The 24402-nt window shown below is 42.2% G+C and overlaps 1 protein-coding gene across 1 annotated transcript; it reads left to right on the top strand.

The window, feature by feature from the left end:
- BMX (BMX non-receptor tyrosine kinase) lies at positions 1 to 23845 on the top strand. The gene is made up of 17 exons (XM_044430933.1): positions 1 to 144; positions 333 to 437; positions 1066 to 1147; positions 2173 to 2292; positions 6342 to 6415; positions 8203 to 8345; positions 9225 to 9287; positions 10505 to 10559; positions 12033 to 12112; positions 12561 to 12688; positions 14212 to 14286; positions 14378 to 14549; positions 15690 to 15906; positions 17522 to 17586; positions 18755 to 18873; positions 20531 to 20688; positions 23771 to 23845. Exons 1-17 carry the CDS (start codon positions 1 to 3, stop codon positions 23843 to 23845), a joined length of 1875 nt encoding a protein of 624 aa, XP_044286868.1.
- Positions 23846 to 24402: the final 557 nt, after the last annotated feature.

Below are 24402 nucleotides of genomic sequence, written 5' to 3'. Positions count from 1 at the left end.
ATGGAGAACAAATCCATTATGGAAGAGCTGCTGGTAAAGAAGTCTCAGCAGAAGAAAATGGTGTCACGCAGCAATTACAAAGAACGACTGTTTGTTCTTACAAAAACAAGCCTCTCTTACTATGACTACGACTATGGCAAGGAGGTGAGAAACAGATGCCTTGCAATGTTCTGTAAGGTTTTAGGGAATCGCTTGGGTGTTTGGCTTCTTGTGAATTCCCCATAATGGGGCATTAAGCTGTCCGGCAGGGGCCTTCGCCTCATGTATGTACCCACTGTTGTTTATATTTGTGAGCATGGGTGGCTGATGCTCTACCCTTTCTCTGTTCTTAGAAAAGAGGAACCAGAAAGGGGTCGATTGACATAAAGAAAATCCGATGTGTGGAAGCAGTGCATCTTGTGGAGGAGACCCCTCCAGAGAGGCAATATCCCTTCCAGGTAACAGCAAAGCCTTTGTGTCGGATGGGGAATACAAATTGAATGCATAGAATGTTTTTGGGTTCTGCAGAGTGTGCCAAAACTGACATATTGCTGGTGAACCTGTTGGTCCTCTAGATGGTACCAGAGTCTATTCTCCTCATCGCTGATCTTTAACATCACATGTTTTTACACCGTGGCATGATAGTTCTGTTTAATTTCTGTTTTGGCCAGTTATACAAATTGTGCAAAATCATGGAGATCTAAACAACAACAAAATCTAAACAACAGTAGAGACAGGACACTAGATTAGGGAAACAGTATCTGGCAGGAGAGAATTGAATCCACTGCCTTGTTTTTAAAAAAGATTCTGGGTTCAGGACTAAACCCAAGCGCAACAGATTTCACTAGTATGAATGCCCAAATTTGTCAGAGGTATGCCTTGAATTATTCCCTCCCCGCATCCATTTCTGATCCTTCATTGCCTACTTCATTTATAACTGTATGAATGGCTATCTAGGCGTGTTTTATTCATACCTCAGATGAAACAAATGTAACTTTGTTTTACACCATTGGCTTCCTAGCAGTATGTGATGCTGTTATTTCTGGAGGTCATTTAACTACAGAACTGCTTTCTCTTACACTTAAGATTGTGTACAAAGATGGCCTGCTCTATGTTTTCTCTGCGAATGAAGGAAGCCGAAGACGATGGTTGGATGCTTTGCATAGAGGTACTGAGTGCTAGACTTGGAAACCGCTTTTAAAGACAAAGTATAAAACATCTTCATTATGGATACTGCATTAAAAACGGAGTTGCCACATGAGTGTAAAGTCTTTTCAGGACAACTTAAGCAAAAAGAAAGGGAGAATGGAAGGAAGAAGGGAGGGAGGACATTTTAGACAGAAAAATGTGTGCGATTCTATGCTGGCATCTGTCAGACATTTTTCTGGCTAAACATGCATAGGTTTGCACCATAAATTTATTCAGATATTAATAAATAAGGACCCTTTAGAGGTCGGTTCCTGTGAAAACAGAAACTAATTTTGTAATGATCTACATTATAAATGTTGGGTGTTGGGCAGCTGAACGTCACTGTGTTCAAGTAGCACACGTCCATGCTACAAATTAATTCAGCAAGTATGTACATGGCGCTCCCCCATTTATTTCAAAGAACAGAAGGCTTCATGTGTGCAAAGGGTTGTGTATGGCAAGCTGCCCCCACCAGTAAAAGGAATGTGGAAAGCCAGCTTATGTTGGAACCCAGTGTATGCCATAATGATCATCTTTTTTTCTGCTTTTAGGGTTTTCAACATCTGTTACTGTATCTGTTGTTGGGGTTCCACTTTGTTTTTTACCTTGTACGACAACCTGGAACCTAATAGGTTCTAAAGCACTGTAGAGTATCTAAGCGTTTGAAGTTAAACAGTCAAAGGGCCAGATCATTCTGGACCAGCAGAGGGAAAACAAATTCAATGCATCGTATTCACTCAGAATGGAGTCCAACTGCTTTTAGTGGGACATACTGCCAGGGAAATGTCGATACTAGGATAACTACCTATATTATCGCTAAGCTGGGAGTGAAGCTATCACACAGAAACATTGCACTGTTTTGCTCAGTGTATATTTGCAACGCGCTGTATTGATTTTGTGAAGTGACCCTAAATCTAAGTGTCTGTTGCTCTGAGATCTTTGTACTAACACAGAAAACAATTTCAGCAGCGTCTTCTCTCCCCCACCGACCTATGCACTTTGCAGAGATCAAGGACAATGAAGATCTACTAAACAAGTATCACAAAGGATTCTTTTCGAGTGGAAAGTTCCTCTGCTGCAGTCAGGCTTGTAAAGCAGCACCTGGGTGCACCGTCTGGGAAAAATGTAAGGGTTTTTTTTCCTGTTTGTAGGTTCCACTGCTTGTGAAAGGTGTGCAATACAGCAGGACCCCCGTATCCTCAGGGGATGGGGTCTAGCCCCTCCTCCAGCACAAGCCTGAAACCACAGATATTAGCATACATGTAATATCCATTGCATGTATTAGCATAATGTATGCTAATACACACACACATACGTGTAATATCCATTACATGTATTAGCATAATGTATGCTAATACACAAAAATTGTGAAATTTTTCACAATTTCACCCATAGAAGATTCCTTCTTACCATACATCCTAGCAACCTCAGGGTACTTTTTTTTTCTTCCTCTATAAAATTGCAAATTTTCACGTAAGAGAAGCACTTCACAACTTCTCTTTTGGACTGAGATCAACTGTGGTTAAGCAAAACTGCAGTAACTGGGCCAGTGGAAATGGGGGTCTTGCTGTGCATAGTGTGTGTGTGTGTGTCCGTATTTTTATTAACTCTATAGTGGCTTGAGATCTGACTAGTGTTGCTTTGGAAAGATGAATGGTTGTATTATTGTTCACCCACAGTGTTCATCTGGCGGCCCAATCCTAAGCATATTAACAGGGAAGTCTATGCTCCCCAGCAGACATGTTGGGATTTTCTACATGAGGCATTCAGATTGGTTACAGATTCTTTGGTGACATTGTGGCTTTGCAGTTTTACTTCTGTGTCTAACAAATATATTTGGAAAGATTTTGTAGGGAAAATGAGGTATTTAATCATAATGGTGAAAGAAACTGCTTTTTAAACTACATATTTGCACTATTCCACCATATGACAGCACCACCTAGAGGTTATGCTGTGGAAAAGCAGGAAAGGAAATGCTGTAGTGCTCAGATCTCAATTCTACAACAAAATCAGAAATATATAAAGCAGGTTAATAGGCAATTAACAGCTTTCTATAGAAAGTATTCGTAACAGTAGGCAGGAAGGTGGACGTTTAACCCTCTTCACACCCAGCAGTTATCTCCTATAAGTCCATCTCCATACCCTTTTCTCCCATATCTAGGCTACTTCTAACCTTAGAAATCTGTTGAGAAGGAAAGCAGTCTAAAGAAAAAGTATGGGGGCATTTTCACGAAAGAGTTGGCTGGTATGGGAAGAAACAACTATCTGGATTTTGACCATTTTTTTTCTCCTTGCAATACTCTCTTTCTCAGTCCTGCATTAGCATTATGAGAAAAATACTTGGTCAGAAGCCTATGTTTGCTTTTTAATGTGTAGGTCTTCTTCAGTTATGCTGATCTCAACGAAGCATGTCCATTTAGGGTACCAACTTAATACACAAGTTTAAAACATGCAATTTACACTGAAGGAAAGTCAAATAGATCCAAATGCCTCTGTAAAATACTACAACTGTGTTTGTAATCTGAGTTTCTTGGGAAAATGGCAAGATAGTGGACTAGAATGCAAGTGGACACTAGGGGAAGGTTTGCTTCTTGCCTCTGCCCTGGGTCACCCTCCTGCCACCACTTCATTAAATTTGGGGGTGGCTAAAAAGTACCAAAGAAATAAAATAAAAATGAAAACTGCAGTTTGCTTCTAAAATGTGGTGGCAAATCACCTCAGTATGGTAAGGCTACGTTTTACCAATTTGTTTATTTAATTGCAGTGCTTGCTTTGTGCTGTATAAAGTGTTGGTTCCACAGTAGTGAGCAGCAAAAAGCTAAAACAGATCAAAGTACTGCTCTGTAAAGCTATTAGGCTGTTTCTTTTGCCACTGTTAGAGAGTTCGGTGGCAGGGCTGCAGGAGCTATGCTGGATGGTTGCACAGGCCACACACGGCCCGCCGCCTGGATGTGACCTACCATGTACTGGAATCACAGTTCACTCAGAACTGGAAGCCCATGCTTGCCTCTCTGCCATAGTTGGACTCACTCGGTGCAAGTTACTTCCGCCACAGCCTCCGTTAGAGCATGACTTTTATGAGGGTGTATGTGGGTGGAACCATTTGAATTGCAAACGGTGCTCGAATGATGGAATGTTCCTCTGTTGTAACCAGCTCAAATACTCCGACTCTCTGCAAATAAAGAGGCACATCCAGGGAGAAACAATCGCAAGGCACTAGCTTTCTCTGTGTAGAGATGGGTTCTTGCAAAGGATGAAATATAACTGCAGTCTGAAATGGTCCTGCTCAGACACCTCTGAAGAGCCCCTGGTTGGGCAAGACTGTGCTATAAAACAAGGCTCTCTTGTTTTTGATCAGTTACCATTTCTATACAGAAATGGGAACATGCCAGTGCATTTCCAAAGCAAACTGTCTACATGCAAATATTGCTCTCTAACATGGTTCCTAGCTAGAACATAACTGGTTTCTCTGCCAATTTATCTGTACAGATAGACAAGGAATAAACTCTTCCCAGTCCCTTAGAGCACAATGTATTTCAAATGTTGCTTCTCTCTAAATCGTATAGGATTTTAAAGATGAATTCAAGGCAAGCTCCACTATTGGGAATGGTATGGAATAAATAAAGCCATACACTTTCTGAAAAAGTTAAGCGAACTTTATTTAACCTGACCTGCTTCAGATATTTATTTATTTGTTTATATTTCAATTTACATGCCGCCTACTACCAAAGTCTCATATGTGAAAATACAACTCCCACCACCCCAGCCACCATCACATCCAGAGAGCACTAAGTTGCAAAGACTGGGTTAGGCCACACTTGATTTGAAAAGTTAGAATATAACTGTATCAGACCAAGATCCATATATTTCCGGTAGCAGCCACTCAAATGCTCCTAGTCTAGGCAGCCTCAAGAAAATGGCTTCCCTTGTTGTTTGTCCCTAGAAATGTACTTTTGATGTAGCAATTAAAACAGCAGAACCCAATGATTCCAATATCAGTAAGGTTGTGTATTCACCTTGGCTTTTAGTCTGAACTTTTAAGGAGCTATATGTGGTGCTTGACCCTATCTCCAAAACAGGTTCAGGACCATGGACAGCTCTTTCAACATCAACCTACCCCACTGACATTGGAGCCGCCGTCCAAAACTGATTAAAATTATTTACATATTGCTTCTCTGCCCACCAGGAACCTTAAATCAACATTGCATAAAATCACAAGTATTCACAGGTGTCCTGAATTATGGCATATGCCTGGACCAGATGCAGCCTCCAGCTCTTGCTTGGTGAGCAAGGGGGCGATGAATTTTGTCAGTTCATGTGTGCTGGCAAGCTTCTGCTGGCCATGAACTAGCAAGTCAGTGGACTGGTGAGCCCAAGGAGAGGAGAGAGGGCAGAGTCCTCGGCTCATGCACGTGATGCCAAACTAAATTTTGCCGTTGTATTTAAGCTGGACAATGCCTTAGTAAGACTGAAAGAGCACCTTCTTCCCTATGTGCCTGCCTGCCCCTTGAGATCCGAGGCAGAGGTCCTTCTCTGGGAGCCATCTTTGAAGGAAATTAGGAGGGTAGCTACTCGGAGAAGGGCCTTTTCAGTGGTGGCGCCCAGACTGTGGAATACGCTCCCCAGGAGATTCACCTGGTGCTGTTGCTCCATTCTTTCCAGTGTCAGGTGAAGACCTTTTTATTTTCCTGGCATTTTCACAGTTCATTGGTTTATCATTGTTTTTATCATTATCAGATGCAGTGTGTTGTTTGTTGTATATGGTTGCTTTGGTTTTTTGTTTCTTGTATGCTGCCCAGACACTTTTAGTATTGGGACGCCATATAAAAACTTTAAATAAATAACTGTCATGCTAAAATCAATGTAATAAATTATACTAAATTCCAGTGGGCCTTTCTGGCGTGAACTGGAAAAACAAATGAAAAGTGTGTGTCATAAGCACAACTGGGAAGGAAGCTAGTGCCATTACTTCTTTACCATGGAGCACTTTAGATGGGTAATAACTCCACAGTAACACAGCCCAGAGTTCACTATGTATGGTCTACTATTTCTATCATAGTATTCAAAGCTTCCCGGTGGGCTTATCCAAAGCCTGCTTGTTGTTTGTAGGTATAGATTCAGGACATAAATTTCATCCAGCGTCTATTTTTATTTTTTTTCTCTCTTTGATGTAGACTCCAGCCTACAGAGTGCAAGCAGTTCCATGAAACCACTGCCACCCTTACCAAGACAATGGTCGAGTATGAAGGTTTGCAGCCAGCAGTGAATTTATCTTGCCTGGACTAGGGACAGGCAAGCTTAAAAATGAAAGATTGGTGGGGGGCTTAGCGAAAAGAGGCTCTTGCTGGGCCTCTCTTCCATCTGAGAGAAACATGAAAACAATACAAAACAGCCACGGTTTGTTTGCATGCAGTTAATTTCCATAGGGAAATGAAATGACCTGTGACTGAATGACATTGCTTTTTGTACCAATAATAGTAATCTTCTGTAATGATTTGGTAAAACTTCTTTGCTTAAGCTTGGCTCAGTGGAGAAGGCCAAGACTGCCCTCTAGTTTCTGGGGAACTTCATCTTTGAAGTTTGGATGCATCCTTATCAAGGATCGACAGAGCTCCACTTTTGCATTCTGTCTGAGTTCAGCTAATTCCATGCTATTTTTATAATGCATATTCTTACAAACTTTCCCATGTGTGTGTTCACTAAATTATGTATGATAATGTGTAATGAATATGTATAGTATTTAGATGAACCTTGCACTATAATTAATGCATTTTATGCATACATATTTTTATAGTTTTGAATCCTGTTTGCTTTTCCTCAACTCATTTTGGCTTTTCCCTTACCTACCTATCTCCTCCTTGCTGTCAGCCTTAACTCCTTTGAATGTTTTTCTGCATCTCCTGCTTTCTGTTCTTCCTATCTGGCTAGCCAGGAGACCTGCTTCCCATGTGATTTTAATCTGATCATTGCCTGTCTTACCTAAGCATTCTAAATACATATTTTTGCATATTTGTGAGCATATACATATATACAGATAAATTTATTCTTCCTATGCTGTTACAGGTCATTTGCTAACAGGGATTGAAAAACTGTTTCGTGGCATTCAAAGTGGCATATAAGCTTGTCGAAAAATATGGTCTGAGCTAGTATTTAGTGCAGATTTATGAAGCTCAAAAGGAACTGCAGGATGCATACATTCTTAAAGCACTCTTGACCTTAGGAAACAGGCTCTTGCTAGTTGTCCCCAGCCCTGGTGGCCTCCAGATATTTGGAATGTTAACTACCAGCATTCCTAACCAGAAGCCATGCTGGGGCTGACAGGACTTGAAGTCCAAAATATTGGAAGGGCACCAGGATAGCAAGGACTGTTCTGGACTTTTAAATTACCGGAACAGTAATTTAACCCTAGTGCTTGTTTGGCATCTTCAAGCCACACCCAAGATAGCTTTGTTTCAGTTAGTTACATGAATACATTTTTATCCCGTACTGTCACTTTGGTTAAAAAGTGGACTGTTCCCACTCTTTCAACTCATGTTTCAACTCATTAAAATATTGGGTTCCTTCCGTAAATAACTCGTTAAGATCTGCCCGTGCTCTCTTGTACAAACATTACTGTATCTAGTGGGATAATCACTCACGCAAATCAGCCCAGTGTCTGTGGTCATGCTGGCCTTTAAAATGAGGCATTAAAGGCATTTTGATGACTTTTAATTTCAGGACCGGGAAAAAATAGCAAAGCTCTGTGACAATATTTAGAAAAAATGGAAACAAAGCAAGAAACAAAAATCCTCTTAGCAAATCACCAGTGCAATGGGGATGCTGGTCAAACTAAGTTAACTTCCCCTGCTTTCAGTTAACTTAGTTTGACCAGTGGGACTACCCTGAGTATGGGAGAATTTGGACCCAAGTCAGTGAATGCTCTGAGCAGTTGGGGCATACTATGAACATTCAAACTGTGATGCTAGACTACCTATAATTTATGTCTCTGTATTCTCTCTGTGTTGTATTTCCCTCTATCACTCGATCTGTTTTCAGCACATGGAGTACCAGCCTGCAAGTCCAACATCTGCTAAGTCATTTCTGAAAGAAAGAGCATCTGTTCATAACTATGAACCCAAAGGCAGTGGTGTTCTGAAACATAAAGAACCTGATTGGTGGCAAGTGGGAGACATGGAAGGGTAAGCTTGTTCGCCATTGGGTTGTATCTAGTTTTAGTCTAACTTAAGACCATTCCTATAGTCTGCACTAAGAAGAACTAACACTGGTTACAAACTATTCTTTGGAAATATTTTTTTCTTATTACATAGGGATGCTTTTCATATCCCCATGCCTACTTAAAGAAAATACCCCAGACCCATAACAAATTTCATTACCAATTGCATTGGTAGAATGCATTTCAGTCATTTTGGTGTCTCCACTATGTAATATAATAGAAATGCTAAAGAGAGCACTAGAATATTTCTTCTACTAGAGCAATGTATTCTTTTGAGGAGACTTCTAGAAGCAGGCCAAGAAAAGATCAAGGAGTACCCTTCTGCGAAGTAGGATCTATGACCATCCCAGATGGCTCATTCAGGTGTCCTCCCCATCTGGGCTTCATTGCTGCACTGCCTATAAGGAGAGGACAAAGCAAGGGGAGGCTGAGCTCTGGTTTCTGCCCAGAGAGAATCAGTGAGGAGGCAGGGTCGTCTGGGAGGAGAACGAGCAGCACAGAGGCAGGGACCTGGCACTGTACCGCCTGCTGGGCTTGGCCTTGGTAGGCCCCCAGCAGTGCTGACTCCTGCAAGGACGAAATTGATCATTCCTGAGTGAATGTCCACTCAACTGAGCCCGGCTGCTTGGTGAAACAGAAGACTGCCATGTTTTGACTCGCAAATATGGAAGAACCAGAGCCTGACTACTGATTGCATCGAAGATGAAACCCACTGAGGGGAAAGGTTGCTTAAGTTTCAGGTGCAGATGCTGCATCAGTGCTGCTGTGGCCATGGCAGAGAAATAAGGTGGATGGTTCAGCAATGCTCGTTGGACATCGCTGTGCCTTTTTCCCCCCTTTGCAGGGGAAGTGCTGAGACGGCTGAAGTTCTGTCAACAGAAGAGGAGGAAAACACCGCTAACTATGAGTAAGAAGAATACTGGGTGTAATGGCTGGTCCACAGAGCAGTAGGCATGCAAACACAGAGGCGGATGCTCTGGCTGGCCGGTACAGAGCACTATATGTTGCCCTGCCGCTGCAGCGGACTGCCTGTGGCGCCCCTGCACAGCCGCCAGGATGCGATCTCGCTCTCCAAAGTGTTGGAGTCCCTTCTCAGCCTTCCTCCTCCATCCAGAGGGTGCCTGTGGTCCTCACCCCCACCATTTCATCTTTGAAACAACCCTGTGAGTACTGTCAGGATGAGAGCATGGCCCAAGGTCACCCAGTAAGCTTTATTCTGAATGAGGGTAAGAGCTCTGGTCTTTTCAGTCCTATTCTTCACAATGTCTTAAGACGCACGGTATTAATATTAATATTATTGGCTTTGCTATGATAGCGAGTCAACTGACTGGCTTGTCCGCAAATAGCTGCACAGTGATCGAAGGCATGATTCCGCCAACACTCTAAAGCCCAGGTCCCCTCAGGAAGATCAGGCGAGAGGCTCAGGCACCCAGTTTGAAGAGAGTGGCATCATTTCTGCTGCAACGTGGCTGCATCTGAGCATGAGTGCCGAGTTCCTTATCAGATTGGCTGCGGTCTTTTTCAGTGCTCTCATGTGAGCACACCTGCCCCTGCCCTACCAAGCAGCTGTTATACATGTTACCTCAGCTGTAGTAGCCACGGATAGCCTTGTCCTACATGAATTTGTCTGATGCCTTGTTGAAGATTTCCAACATAATAGCCATGTCTACATCTCGTGGTAGCGAGTGCCATAGTTCAGCTATGCACTGTGTGAAGAATGACTTCCTTTTTCCTGTCCTGAATCTCTCCCCTTCCCCATTTAGCTTCATTGAAACATCACAACTTTTAGTATTAGATGAGAGGAAGAAAAACCAACATTGTGTTACCAACAATCAATAAATGGAACAACAATAATCTGTTGTTATGGTTGTGTCTGAGAATTCTGTTTCAGGAGATTTCAATGGCAACCATTTTTAAATTCAAAGATCTCATAGAAAGAGTTAATTTGAAGTTGCATACTGCTTTTAATAAAAGCTCTTTTCAGAACTTTAAACTTGTTTCATGGGATGCTTACTTCCACAAATGTATTCTTTAAGTGGGTGCTTTAAACCACTTTCAGACACCATTATTCCAAAGTCATTGCATGCTGTAAGAATGATATGTTGGCTGTTTCTTTTGTTGCAGTTGGTATGCTGGTAGTCTCTCAAGGGCCCAGGCGGAACAATTGCTACGGCAAAAGGTAGCATTTTAAAGTGCCCATATTTCTGATAAGGCTCATCATTTCCCTTTAGCTACAAGTATCTCCTTGCTTGCTTTGGTGCGGTGAAAGACAAGTCTGCGTATTGCTCTCCAGAGTTAGGGAATCTTTCAGTGGAAGTGATGACAGTTTAACAGCTTCAGGTACCATCATTTTCAAATTAGTCAATGTTTTACTGATTTCTGTGTTGTATCTTCCAGTCACATGATCGTTGGCCATAATATGTTTCTGTGCATAAACTGCAACCTGCTATCAGAAAAATGACTTAATGAACATATTCAGAACTTAACAAGAAGAGGGAATTCTACAAATCTGAAGCTTCAGTGGGTTACTAGCTGTGACCTTTCAGTTCTGGAGATTTGGGTCATGCTTGGAGCAGTCCTCTTTAGATATGGAAGGCTTCTGCCTGGGGGCAGCAGAAGAAAAGGAACTTCCTGAAGTTAAAGCCTGAAGGAAAGGAATGTTTTGCATTTGAAATTATTATTAAATTTCCAACTAGGAAGTGAAACTAGGCTTCAGTGCTTACTTGGCAGTTAATTTCAACAAAATTAACCAACTGTCCTGAGACTTTTATGTATAGAATGGGATACAAACTTTTTAAATAAAATAAATAAAATCAAGAGAGGGAATTCAGAGAGAATTTGTTTAGGATAGGAAAGAAACCATTATATCTCTTTCCGTAATCTATGAGTTTGGACAACACTTCCCCTCAACAAAAGTATGTACCTCGGGGTGTGTGTGGGTGTGTGTGTATTTTCCTGCTGCTGACAATAACATTAGAGTTCATGTTAAGATGAAGCCATGTTCTCTGACCCCTTTCCTTGGGTTACGTTCTACGCTCCGTACTTTTCTACTGCATCCATTTTCACATTCAGCTCCTTACCATTGAATGCACAGAAACCAAGTAAAGAGTGATTCACGTGGGTGTGCCAGCCATCTCCCACTGTCCATCGCTTAGTGTGCGCGCGTGTACACATTTATGGAAAGCTGGTCCTTCCATTGGGAAATGTGAGTCAATTGCCCCCCGTTCCAGATGACGGATGGAGGCAGTGGCAGCCTGGACGGCTTGCCCTGTGCTTTCCTCAGGAAAGTGAAGAATGTGAAGGCTGCTGCTGCAGCCGCATTACAAACGCCAGATTCAAGTGCCAGTCCAATTAGTGCTGCTGTGGGGGAGGCTGATAGGGAGGGGTACCTTCTCCATCACCTCAGGAGGCCAGCCTTGTGGGTCTGTTCCTTGCTGTGATCCGTACACAGGTGAGCTTCAAACACACTATTTAAATGGACTTTAGGAAAAATGCATTTGTTTAATAAAAGAACTTGCTGTGAATGGTCCAGACAGCCTTGCTATTGGGCAGTATAGGGGAAACATAAAATGTTACATTTTATGAAACTGAAGCAGCCCTAATACTCAGAATGAAGATGTTCTTCTGGAATTTTTCTTCCTTTTGTGAAAAGGGGAAAGAAGGTGCTTTTATGGTTCGCAATTCTAGTCATGAGGGGAAATTAACCGTATCTGTACTCAGCATGACCTATAGGTAAGTATGTAACAAATTGCATCTTGCATGTGCTTCGTAGCTGCTTTGTAGCAACCATATTGATATGGTCTCTGCACGCGTGAAGTAACTGTGCTGAGATTTATTCTGATTCTCCAACTGCCCTTGTGTCCATCCATAATTCACACTAAGGTGTCTCTGTGCCAGTCCCAATGCTACTGTTGTCGGTCTCTTCAGGGTGCTTATAGAAGGCCACAAAATGGCATAGAGGTCTCTTCCCTTCCCCCTCCCCCTCCCCTTCCTCTTTCCCTTCCTTTTTTTTTGGGAGGGGGCAGGGGGAGTGAGAATAGCTGACCAAACAGAAGAAATTGTTTTCAGGAAGTCAGTTAAGAAATTTCCCAAAATTGTGCTACGTAGATATTTCTCCCTATTGTAACACAAGCTGGAATCTTCGGACTGTAACGATGGTTTGTGGTGGTATTTTTTGCAGGGACAAAAAAGGAATAGTGAAACATTACCATGTGCATGTAAACAGCGCAAACCAGTTCTACCTGGCTAAGAATTACTGTTTTGATTCACTCCCCAAACTTATTTACTATCATCAACACAATTCAGCAGGTAATTTCAGGTAGAATTTATGGTTTTATGTCGTGCTCATGAATGCCAAGTCTGTGAACGTGTGTGCACTATTGTTGCAGTATAGGGACTTCCAGCATGCTCAGAAGTAAGCTCTATTGTCTTCAATGGGGCTTACTGGGTTTTACAATTGTACCAGCCAAGATTAGACAGGGAATACTTGTAATAGTTTTCATGTTCTGCTTTGTTCTCTACATTCATAGTGGAATGATTCAAACTATTATATGTACAGATATTCAAGCTAACTGAACCTTGCTAATCTAACTGTGCTATTTCCCCAGTAAAGTCCATTGTCTCAATAATTATCTGCATGCTTTAAATGCAGCAGATTTCTTCCCCGAAGCCCAGAAGTGAATTGTGCTCATTCATAAACATTGTATTACATGAGTCCAATTTTGTATCCACGGTGACATCAAGAGTTCTGTGCATAGGAGAAGTATGTACTATACGTTTCCAGACCAAGGACAGGGGCTGCTATTGGTGGTAAGGTGCAAGGTTAAGGGAGGTAGAATTCATGCAGTCACATTTGGAAAATTTATGTTATCTTTCAGTGTTATTTTTAATGTACAATTTCCATCTGACTTCTTCAATCCCCCACCTAACCGAAGAACCATGCAAAACTGCTGATAATACAAAAGAAAAGCAAAAACACAAACAGATATACAGATAAAGAAAAGGGGGAACAAAACATACATTTGGTCAACATATCTCCACCTGCATTAGTGATATAAAACAGGAACTTTGAATATATGTGCACATATATGCACATGTTCTTGTGTAGATGTATACATGTACTGTATATTATTAGTAATACTCTCAAAATCAGTGTAATGCATCTCTGATCATTACTGTGTGACTGTACCTTTCAATGTCATTTCAGTTCAGCCTTCCCTAACCTGATCAGCTCCAGATATATTGCACTGTAACTCCAGTAATTATATGAGCTACAATCCAGCACGTCTTCAGATGAAAGTGTTTTAATTACCTGAATCCCTCCTGCTTGCTTAATCTTGGAAGCTAAGCAAGGTCAAGTATGCTTAGAATCTGGATGGGAGACTTGGTTGGACCCAATGGTCCTCTAGGCCCTTTCCAACTGTGATTCCATGGTTCCTACTGAAAACAGAGGGTGCAGAGGATGTAGAAATTTTTCTTGCACAAATCAAACACACGTTTCAGGTTGTATCAAGCCATGGATTTAAACCAGCAGAAAAAAACTCTGTGCACACAAGGTGGGAGTCACCTGATTTTTACTAATGTCTTCCCAGTGCAATCAGCTGGGGGAGCTCCTGGAGCAGTATGGGACATAATACAGAAATCTATGATACATGAGTAAAAATCTGATGCCCTGCCTTGCATGACTGGAGGTTATTTCTGTTAGCACAAAGCCATCATTGGATACAACCCTATATGATTGTGATAATGAGGCCATGGAGGGACACAGACGTTCCACTGTGTTATACACTGTATGACTGCAGTTGTGAATAACAGGCAATCTTATCTTCTAGGTATAGTTACGAGGCTTCGACATGCAGTGTCTCCAAAGGCAAACAAAGTTCCATCCACAGCAAGTTTGAGAAATGGTATGGAAGACTTTGTTTTTCAAAGACCTTTTGTGTTTGGCAAGAAATGAAGTGTTATACCTGAGGTCTGAGCTTCTTTCTGTCCAACTAGGGCCATGGGAGCTCAAGCGTGAAGAGATTGTCTTGCAGAAAGAAATAGGGAGTGGCCAGTTTGGAGTGGTGCAGATGGGAAAATGGAAAGGGAAATATGATGTTGCTGTTAAAATGATCAAGCAAGGATCAATGTCTGAAGATGAATTCATAGAAGAAGCTGAGACCATGATGTAAGTGATGCTTCTCCTAAGTGATATGGTCACATGGGCCTGTCCATATATCTGACTGCCATACAGGACCTTCTGCAGGTACCCTAGACAATTGAGACGAGGTGCTCCAAACTAGGGAGCAGGGCTCTGGTACATGAAGGGTAGAGTGTTCTTAGAGAAGTCCACCTGCTTCCTATTTTGTTGTCTTTTTGCCACCAGGCAAAAACCTTTCAATTTTCCCATACTTTTTAATTAGCCCTAGGTTTTTGTTAAGTTCTTGTGTTAGTATATAGTATATTATAATCCATGACTCTGGACTCTTAAATATACATATATATTCTCTTTTCATGCAAGGTATCCCAGGATTTTTTTGTTGAAAGGGGATGCAAAAGTATTTGTTATAAATAAAGTAATGAAAGGAAATGAGCAACAGAAAACTTGCAGGAAAATCTATGCATGTTTTTTTTAAATCCTCCCAAATGCTTGTGCTATCCATTTAAGCCTTTATACTAGAATTAGTTTAACTTTCTGGCAGTTCTGGTCATACGATATTCACAGAGCAAGGCAAACAGTCAACAGTCACCTAAATAGTTCACACAATCATTTTAATTCTACAAAACTTACCTGGTTATAGTCAGCCTTTGAGGGCATCCAGATGAGTTCATGGTTAGGTAATCGCTTTGTATAATTCATAGAATTTTACTGAGGTGGGGAAGGGTCTAGATGACATTGTCATCCATTTGTTTTCTTCTATTTTCAATTTCTCTCCCCGCCCCGCCCCCCCCCCCCCCCCCCCCACACACACACCGCACAAAATCCATTAAGAGGCTGAAGAGCCTCACAAGGCCTTTGGACTGGGAATACCAGAGGCCCTGGGCCTGGCCAGAAGCACCCTATAAACACAATGGAATGTTGTTGGCATTGCAGACCGATGGGAAGAAAAAGCAGAGGGAGGACATTTGTAGCATGGGCTTTACATTCACATGATAAACTCTAGAAGCACTGAACCCTAACCTGAGCACTCCTCCTCGGTACTCTTTTCAGCCATGCAATTCAGTAGTTTTACTCAACCAAAACATATGAATCATTATTCTATGTCACTTCAATAGCTTCTAAAAACTTGCAAATCTGTACATTTTAAACCCCTCCACTTCATTTTAGGAAGCTGGATCATCCCAAACTTGTTAAACTGTATGGCGTCTGCACAAAGACTTACCCCATCTATATAGTGGCTGAATACATGGCTAATGGCTGCTTACTTAATTATTTAAAAAAACATGGGAAAGAGCTGCATCGCTTTCAGCTTGTGGAAATGTGTTTCCATGTTTGTGAAGCGATGGCTTTCCTTGAGAGCCATCAGTTCATACATCGAGACTTGGTGAGTTTGCGGGGATCATGGGGGTTTTATTTGTTTCTGAGAACTGTAGCAAGAATTCCACTGAAGTTCCTCTTGTTTCATGGGCTGCAGACTGGCCGTGCCTATGCCAGCGGAACACAAATGTCAAAGCTGTTCAATACCTGAGCCAGGGGTGGGGTTTGAGGGCTGGGCTGGAAATTTCTTTAGCTGGGAGGAAAGAGGCTGTCTCAGATTACAGCATTCAAAGCAAAGAGACTGAACAATTCTTGAGTGAGCTTAAGCAAAATGCAAAACAATAAACTAGGAACCTCTCGGCTGTTTTTGTTTCCTAGTAACTGTGGTTCTCTAGGTAGATTTGTGGAGGATTATCTAGAGTGGTTCACCCATAATATAAATGCACAGGGTTATGTACCATGTCACTCTTGCTCCGCTCCCTTTGAGAATGAGATTCTCTGCATCCACTCCTGGTCTGAGGCAGACCAAAGCTCCCTGTTTGGTCTGACCCAGCAAACTATGATTTGCCCTGCAAACTAGGAACAGCATCTAGGGTTTGAGCATTCCTAACTCCTGACTGCTTGTTCATGTAGTACTAGGCCATGGTTTGGCATTTTTTTCTGTGTTCATCTTCCATAACAGAAGAATAAATTGGTTCCTATGCCAATCTTACTACAAAGGACAGGATAGGGGGTTTTCAAAGGAAAAGAGAAAACCTATGAAAGTTCCTAGGTGGCCATCATAGTTATGAGAATTTGAAGCTGTGTTGCAGGGAGAGACATGTGTGATATACCCAGCCCTCACATGGTAAACTAATCCTTTGCTAAAGATTGGAATATTTTTGTTTTAGAATATCAGCCCACATTCCCCTGATCAAATGCCTACTATTACACTTTGCAAAATATTACACATGTCTTATTTGCTTTATCTGTATGCTGCCCAACAGCTGGGGCTCTGTATGAAAATATAGGTGCTTTATTCCTTCACATTGTATATGGAAAGAGTAATATTTATGGAGTCACCAGTGTTAAGGCAATCTGAATCAATGTTCTAAGTACTTTCCCTTGCTTTAACTTAGGAATTGAGGTCTGTCTCTCTGTTCCAGGGCTGTCTTGTGACATCAATATTTCAGTATATACTTGTCTTATTTGAAGCTTTTGCTAATCCATCTTTTACAACAGGGAGCAGCCTTTCTGGGTTTCATATAATTAATTTCTTTGCTGCACTAGTGTTGATACACCAACTACAGCCTAGCACATTGTTGGCTATGGCATTCAATGATTTCAGTGGGACTAAGGGTCAAGCTGTACATTACGCAGAGAAATTCACGATCTGACTGGGGAGCAAAAGTGTGAAAACTTTTTCCATGTGAGTTCTTTCCTGATCAATTTTCTCCTACATTATTTGCTCTGTTGGTAGAAGATGGGTGCACCTCAGTCATGCCTATCGCCCCATATTTCTCACACACAGCAGACTGCCACTTGCAAGGAAGCAATTTAGATGAGGGAAATGGCAGAGATGAAAGGTTTAAACACCTCTTCTGCTACTACTACCACTCCGATGAAAATTGGAGCTGCTTTAAAGGGGGAAGAAGTGAGCAATATATAACACTGATCAGTACCATGTTGTATTTTCTACCAAGGCTGCTAGGAATTGTCTGGTTGATACAGATCTAACTGTGAAGGTGTCTGATTTTGGAATGACAAGGTAAGCCACAATCCAAAAATAAACCCTCAGATGACAAAAATACACTAAAAAAAGAAGAAAAAAGTGTTTCTTGCCTCTGAATGACTTAACATATGGAAAGTACCTTGCTGTGTATCAGTCATGGAACTCGTACAGAGCAAATGGAGCATCTCCTATTTCTTAAAGTAGGAATGGAGGACGTTTCCTCACTACCACCTCAAGGGCCAAATTCCCTTCGGGGTGACCTGTCAGACAGTGGGGCCAACAGGTAGTGGGCTGGAATGTTTGAATTACAAGCACTAAAACCAAAACAAAAACATGTCAATTATTTGATAAAATGGGAGTAGAGAACCTCTTTCATCTTGAGGACCAAATTCTATTTTGAAGAAACTCCTATGGGCTGTAATCCAGGAGTAGATAGAACTTGAAAGCAAATGGGCAGGCCAAGCTTCCCAAGATTTTGAGTATGCTTTAGCTTCAAGTTGTTACTATAACTCAGAGCCAAACAACATGTTGTGCTAATCATGTTTTTGCTGAGGTCTATCTCTTTTTAATTTCCTGAAAATGCTTGGGTCGCCACACATACAACTCCGCCACGTGCCCACAGCCCTGCATCTCTCTTACCTCTGAAATTCTATTAATTTTTTTAAAAAGCATTCCAGTGGAGATTTTTTCTATTTTCTCACTCCCCCCACCCCCCATCCCCTGGGAAATGGTGTGTGCAATGCTGGAAAAATGGGAAGAAGAGAAAGCCTCATCTTCCCTTCCTGGAGTGCAGCGATCCTGATCCAAATCCAGGCCACACACATTTCCACAAAACTAAACAAAGCTTTCTGACTCAGCTACATGCTCCATAATTAGCATTGCATGTAGTTTGGCATCCTGCCTTTAAAGAAATGTTTCAACTCTGTAGAATGGGGAGGAAAAACTGCAACAGCTGGGAAGTCACCAAATTAAGGAGAGGGCCTGTGGCAGGGGAAGGGGGCATGGCTGTCGGGGAAGAGCGGGTCCCCGGGGTGAAATTCTGTCCTCTGTCAAAAAAATAGTAACTTGAGATTGGGGCTGCCATCGTTCAGATCTTCTGGTGCATCTGACTGTCCAAGATTTATTCCGGTGACATTTGGATAAGTTCTTTATTCTGCCCTGTGCAACAAACTTTAGCCTAAAACCACCATATCTCGCTTTGTAGGTATGTACTGGATGACCAGTATGTCAGTTCCTTAGGAACAAAATTCCCAGTGAAGTGGTCAGCTCCTGAGGTGTTCCATTATGCCAAGTTCAGCAGCAAGTCTGACGTGTGGGCCTTTGGTGAGTGCAGGACACGCTTCACAGGAATACGCTCTGTTGCAAGGGGAACAGCCTGTGTGCCGTGCATCTGAAGAGCAGGAGCAATGGCTGGGAGCCAGCCTCAGGCTCATCAGGTGGAGGTTGGGAGTACAGAGCACGAGTCACCACTGCTAAGCAGGCTGTGCTGAAATAAACAGGACTTGCACGGGGCCACTCTGTGCGGACCCTGCCCTGGTGGTGGGGAGGAGGGGAATTCCTACGTATCACCTGTTTTCTACTGGATGCTGTAGAAGTGCCAGCACCAGAGGGACAAGGAAAGCAAGAGGCTCTTCCTATGCAGAAGAGCTGCTGATTACTCTGGTTAATTACTGTTTTAATTATTTGAAATATTTTTAAGCTGCATTTCGGGGCAGGAGCCCTCCCAAGAAGGCAAACAGAAATAATAGGTGTATAATAACATTATAATGGAAAAGATACAGCTATCAAAACAGGAAATGTTTCAAGAAACAACAGACAGCAGCATAAAAGAAAACCTGAGACATAACAGCAGCTACAACCCCATCTGAAAAAACATACTCAGAAGGCCAGAGTAGACAACTATAGGGTGATCCTATGCATGTTTAGGAAGAAAAAGGTCCAACAACTTACAGCATTCCCTGGCTTACCATGGTGACTGGGAGCTGTAGGACTTTTTCTGTCTATGAACATGCATAGGATTGTAATTTTAGGGTATTTACTCAGATGACCCTAACCAAATGTGCAAATAAATACGGTGCCACTCTTTTCTGAGAGAGAGAGAGGCATGGATTTCACACAAACAGGCAAATAAAATTAAGCAGATAACTTGCTCCATAGGACATATAATAAATTTCAAGTTTCAGTTGTCTTTTTCATTTTAGCAATACATTGGCCACTCTCCTTTTCTTACCTCTGCATTGAAGTTATGCCCTAAAAGTCACTAGGTGTTCTATTTAATTGGTAAAACAATCAAAAACATTTTGCCAAACTTATTAGAAGCATGAATATGCTCCCTGTTCAGCTCCTTTAATGAACTTGCAGATATGTAGTTGTCCTAAAAAGAGAGGCTTGTTTGCATTTAGAGATGGTTTCCCCCTGCAACAGTGGCAGGGGAGGGAACTTGTACCCCCCCCCCCACCAAGTTGTTGTTGAATGCAACTCCTATTTGCCATGGAGTTGATGGGAGCTGAAGTCCGACAATGGCACCACCCCCTGCACTGAACAAGAAATAGAGGAAGGGGCACCTCTCCGGAGCAATCGCAACTGGTGCAAGCACACTCTGCATCTGCCACAGTGCTGCACCCATGCTGACCCTCCCTGGGTGGGAGGTGGGAGTCTTACACAACTGAGGCGCTACAACTTAGCCAGCACGCCTGACACCTGCAACGTCCTAGGAGCTGTAAGGTCAAAGAGAACGGAGGCATCGAAACACAGAAATGAAAGAGAACGACATAGGAGTGACCCACAACAGAAACAACCCGGGACAGATTTCTGTCTTGTCACAGATGTCCTTTTGTAAAGGAAGGTGCTCTCAACATCCAGAGCAAACTGCGACAACCATAGTTTTGCAACATGGCATGTGATGGGGAATGGCACGACTTGTAACGTACTGTGCAATCACATGGCATTTTGTTTCTCAATACTGTGGATGTGTCTACAGGAATCTTAATGTGGGAGGTGTTCACGCTGGGGAAACCACCCTATGAGCGGTATGACAACATGCAAGTGATCGAGAAGGTTTGCCGCGGTTACCGGCTCTATCGGCCACAGCTGGCTTCCAAGGCTGTCTATCAAATCATGTGCAGTTGCTGGCATGAGGTATGTGCACTAGCTTGCCGGAGGCTGACAAAAGGACCTGCACTTCTCCACCCCACCGATGTAGCTGCTTTTGCCCACAGGGACCTCTAATGTGCACACAGAGCTTCCTTGTCCCTAAGGCAGGGGTGGCACAACCCCTTTCCCCACACAGGACCATGTGCTCTGGCAATAGGAGGGGTCCCAGCCAAACAAGAGTATTTCTTTCCCTCTCTTTCTATGCCACACCTTCCAAACTATCTTTTCTTTGCTTTCACCCAGCCACATCCCATTCACACGCACATGTGCATACACGCATTCACACATGAGCATCTGCTTCCTGCATACACTTCTCTCCCTCTCTCTTGCTCTCTGCTCCTCCCTCTCTCATCATGAACAGACACACTTAAGCTATTTCCTGCTGATCAGCTGAGCTCAGTCTGTAAGGTAGAAGTCTCGTTGCTCCGTGATCTCGCGCCAGCACACACTGCTCATCTGATCAGTGGGAAACAGATGAGCACCGGGGCAGAGATGGTTTGGATGCAGAGTCCCAGCAGCTCTGCAGCTGTCCTTCTTTCTCTGTCCTCAGGCATGCTTGATGCCAGTCGTTTAAGCTATGTGTCAGGGAGGGGGCTCCCCTCCCTTGTGCTACTCTGCTGATTGTTGGGAAACAGCTACGTGATGGGGGTAAGAAGACGGGTGAGGCCAAAGAAAGTGGCCAGGCTTGGGAGGAGAAATCGGTGAGCTGGATGGGAAGGCCTTTCGGGCTAGAGATGCCCCATCTCTGCTCCATATGGTTTGTTTGAAGGAAGGGACAACATATGCAAGAGGTTTTGTGCACCAAGTTACTCTGATCTGACTTCAAAATATGTATAACAGAATGAAATTTTAAATAAAATATTTGCTGATTTGGCCCTGACCCTGGTGAAGCACTTTCATCATAGCCCAGTTTTGCCAGACCAGTTCAGAGGTTATTTTCAGGACTATTCGGGTATTTTTGCCCCACCCAATACCCACTGGGTCTCTGGATGGCTCACAGTTCAAAACCAATACATACATATATACCCCAAAAATACAAATACTCAAACAGCATAAAAACATAGTTAAAATTAAACGTTAAAAGTATGGAAGAATAAAAAGGTCTTGACCTGGCACCAAAAAGCATATAACGATGGTGCCAGGCAGACCTTTCTGGGGAGTGCATTCCACAGCCAGGGTGCCACCACAGAGAAGGCCCTAAGGTACTAAGGCCAAGATTTGGAAAGCTAAGGCTTTGTGCCTCCCGTGGATGATTGGGTATGTAGAATCATCTTTTTGTCATCTATACATGAAATTTGCAGGTAGAGTTGCCCCTCAGGAAGGTTTTATGCCTGTCCAACCTCTGAAAAATAGATACAGTTGGATGTGAGCCGTGCATCTTTATGTTTTAATTTATATTACATGAACTGCCAATAACTTTGCTATTTCTTGGCTTAATTGAACAAAACAAAATAGTTACACTTCCTGTGGGGAATGACCCTGCCAAATTTCAAACAAATGGCTGTGGGGATCTTTATGCTAAAGCAGCCTTTAAATTTTAGGTCATCCAAAAAACAAAAGTGATACGCTTATCACTTTATGGTCCTTGTGGACCATTCTTCTAAAAGATGACTGATGGCATAGAGATAGCCTATGTAAGAAAACTTCAGAGTTCCAGAAGGATAGATAAATTATGCAACTTATAAGAATGAGGAGTGAGTAATTCACTTTCTCTTCTTGTAACCCATTGAAGTTTTGGGGGCAATATGTATGAAAACAGTATATATTATAGATTTATCTCTAGGAAAGAAATCTGCCAGGTTTCAGAAGTCTAGGTGTAGGTTCTAGGGAGTTATCACTGAAAATGTGCTTGGTGCTTTTTATGTATACAGTAGCACTGGGAGAATGGTCATCTTGAGTTCCCATCTTTGCCTTTTCTCAAAACACAATATTGGCAAAACATGCCCTGTGACTGGAAGCTGCACTTGAAGCCACTCAACTCCTCTCCCCCCCCCCCCCACTTTCAACAGTGTCAAGAGAAATGAAAGCGAACGGTACTCTTCTTGAAGTTTCCGTTCCGGCTATATTAAAGGGAAGCTTACTTCATTTCCAGAAGCACAAGAAATGGAACTGGCTTTGGTCAGATCCCATGCATTTCTGCAGTTCTTTTTAAAAATAGTTATTCAGAAAGAAATGCCTGGGTTGCAGATGGCACCTAGACCATTTCGGTAAGAATTAATGTCTTTTTAAAATAGGAAGAGTGTAAGTAGGAAAAGAAAGTTGTGGCTCTGATTAAAAGATACTATAGATGTTTGCAAAGCTATTTTAAAGAATATTACTGTTCTAGAACAGTGAGAACCTTTTCTTACAGCTTCTAAGGCACAAGCAATAATTCAGCTGAGATTGCTAACAATTCTAAGTGTAGAAAAGTTTGGTTGCTCTATTTTTTCTCATTTTTAGTGATTTCTGCAGTTTAACTACAGAAAAAATGAATGGAGCAATGAAATTGAAAGATTAGATCTAGTCAGTTCTAGTCTTAAACAAATCGCTGTGTGTAGCTATGCATCCATTCTTTCACATTCGACTCTGGTTTTTTTAAAATGTATGGCAGTGTCTAGAAAGAACCTATTGCCAGTCGAATGAACGTATCATCACGCTTATGTTCAACTTCATTCAACTTTTAATGCAGCACCTAAATATAATCAGCCCTGCTCAAAATGGTGACACATTTCTTAGGGGATTAGGAACAGGCAGTGCCTATTTTGCATGCAAGTTGTCTCAGGTTCAGATGAAGACCCTTGTGCTGTCACTGGAAAAGATCTCTGCATCCCAAGGCCTTGAAGAGCCAGAGTAGGCACAACTTGGCAGAATGGAGCAAGGTTACAAATCAGACCAACTTGTAGGACGACCTGATTACAACTTTATGGACTCAGCATTCCATTGTTTGGAAAACACTGTGTCCAAAGATTTAAAAAATATGATAAGTGAAAGCCCTTCTACTGTTCATGTTGTAGCAAAAAAGTATTTCACGCAATTAAAAGATTGTACAAATGTCAAGCTGTTTCTTGCTGGTTTCTTTTTCATACAGTTGCCTGAAAACAGGCCCACATTTCACCATCTGCTTTTGCTCATGGAACTGCAGAGAAAGGATGACAAACCCTGAATAACAATCCATGCTAAATGGTACCTGGCTCTTATTTCCTCTCAGCATCTACTCCCACCCGTCACTCCTGGAGCACTTATCCAAATGTCACTGGTAAAATGTGGTCTTAAAACTTTTGCCAAAATGCATGGGCTAAAATAATGATAGAAGAGAGTCTCAGCTGTTGGGAAGTATAAAAATGAAATAAAATAAATAAAAGAAACAGTGTTGTGCAGAGATTAGAGACTTAGACCAAGAGAGTCTAGGGATTAGATTTAGACTAGAGATTAAACCTGGAGAAACCCGCTTTAAGTCCTCATTCAGCCATGAAACTCGTTGAGCCAGCCACTTTCTCCATTGTATTGTGGCTGATATACTTGCTGTAAGGACAGCCCTTAGTGGGTAAGGTGGTTTATCTATGTCATCTTGAGTTCTTGGAGGAATGTGGGTTACAAATATAATGAATACCTAAGTAAACAAAAGGAATCAATGGGAAGTTTTATAAAAGAAATACATTAAATTCACAGCTAGCCAAGCACTAAGAGAAAATTGGTTTAAGATGTTTTATCAGTGGCATA

This window comes from Varanus komodoensis, unplaced genomic scaffold (genome assembly GCF_004798865.1).
Source record: "Varanus komodoensis strain SLA01 unplaced genomic scaffold, ASM479886v1 scaffold1, whole genome shotgun sequence".
Classification (NCBI taxonomy): domain Eukaryota; kingdom Metazoa; phylum Chordata; class Lepidosauria; order Squamata; family Varanidae; genus Varanus; species Varanus komodoensis.
The sequence above is the reverse complement of the archived record's forward strand: the minus strand, read 5'-3'. Positions and strand labels throughout refer to the sequence as shown.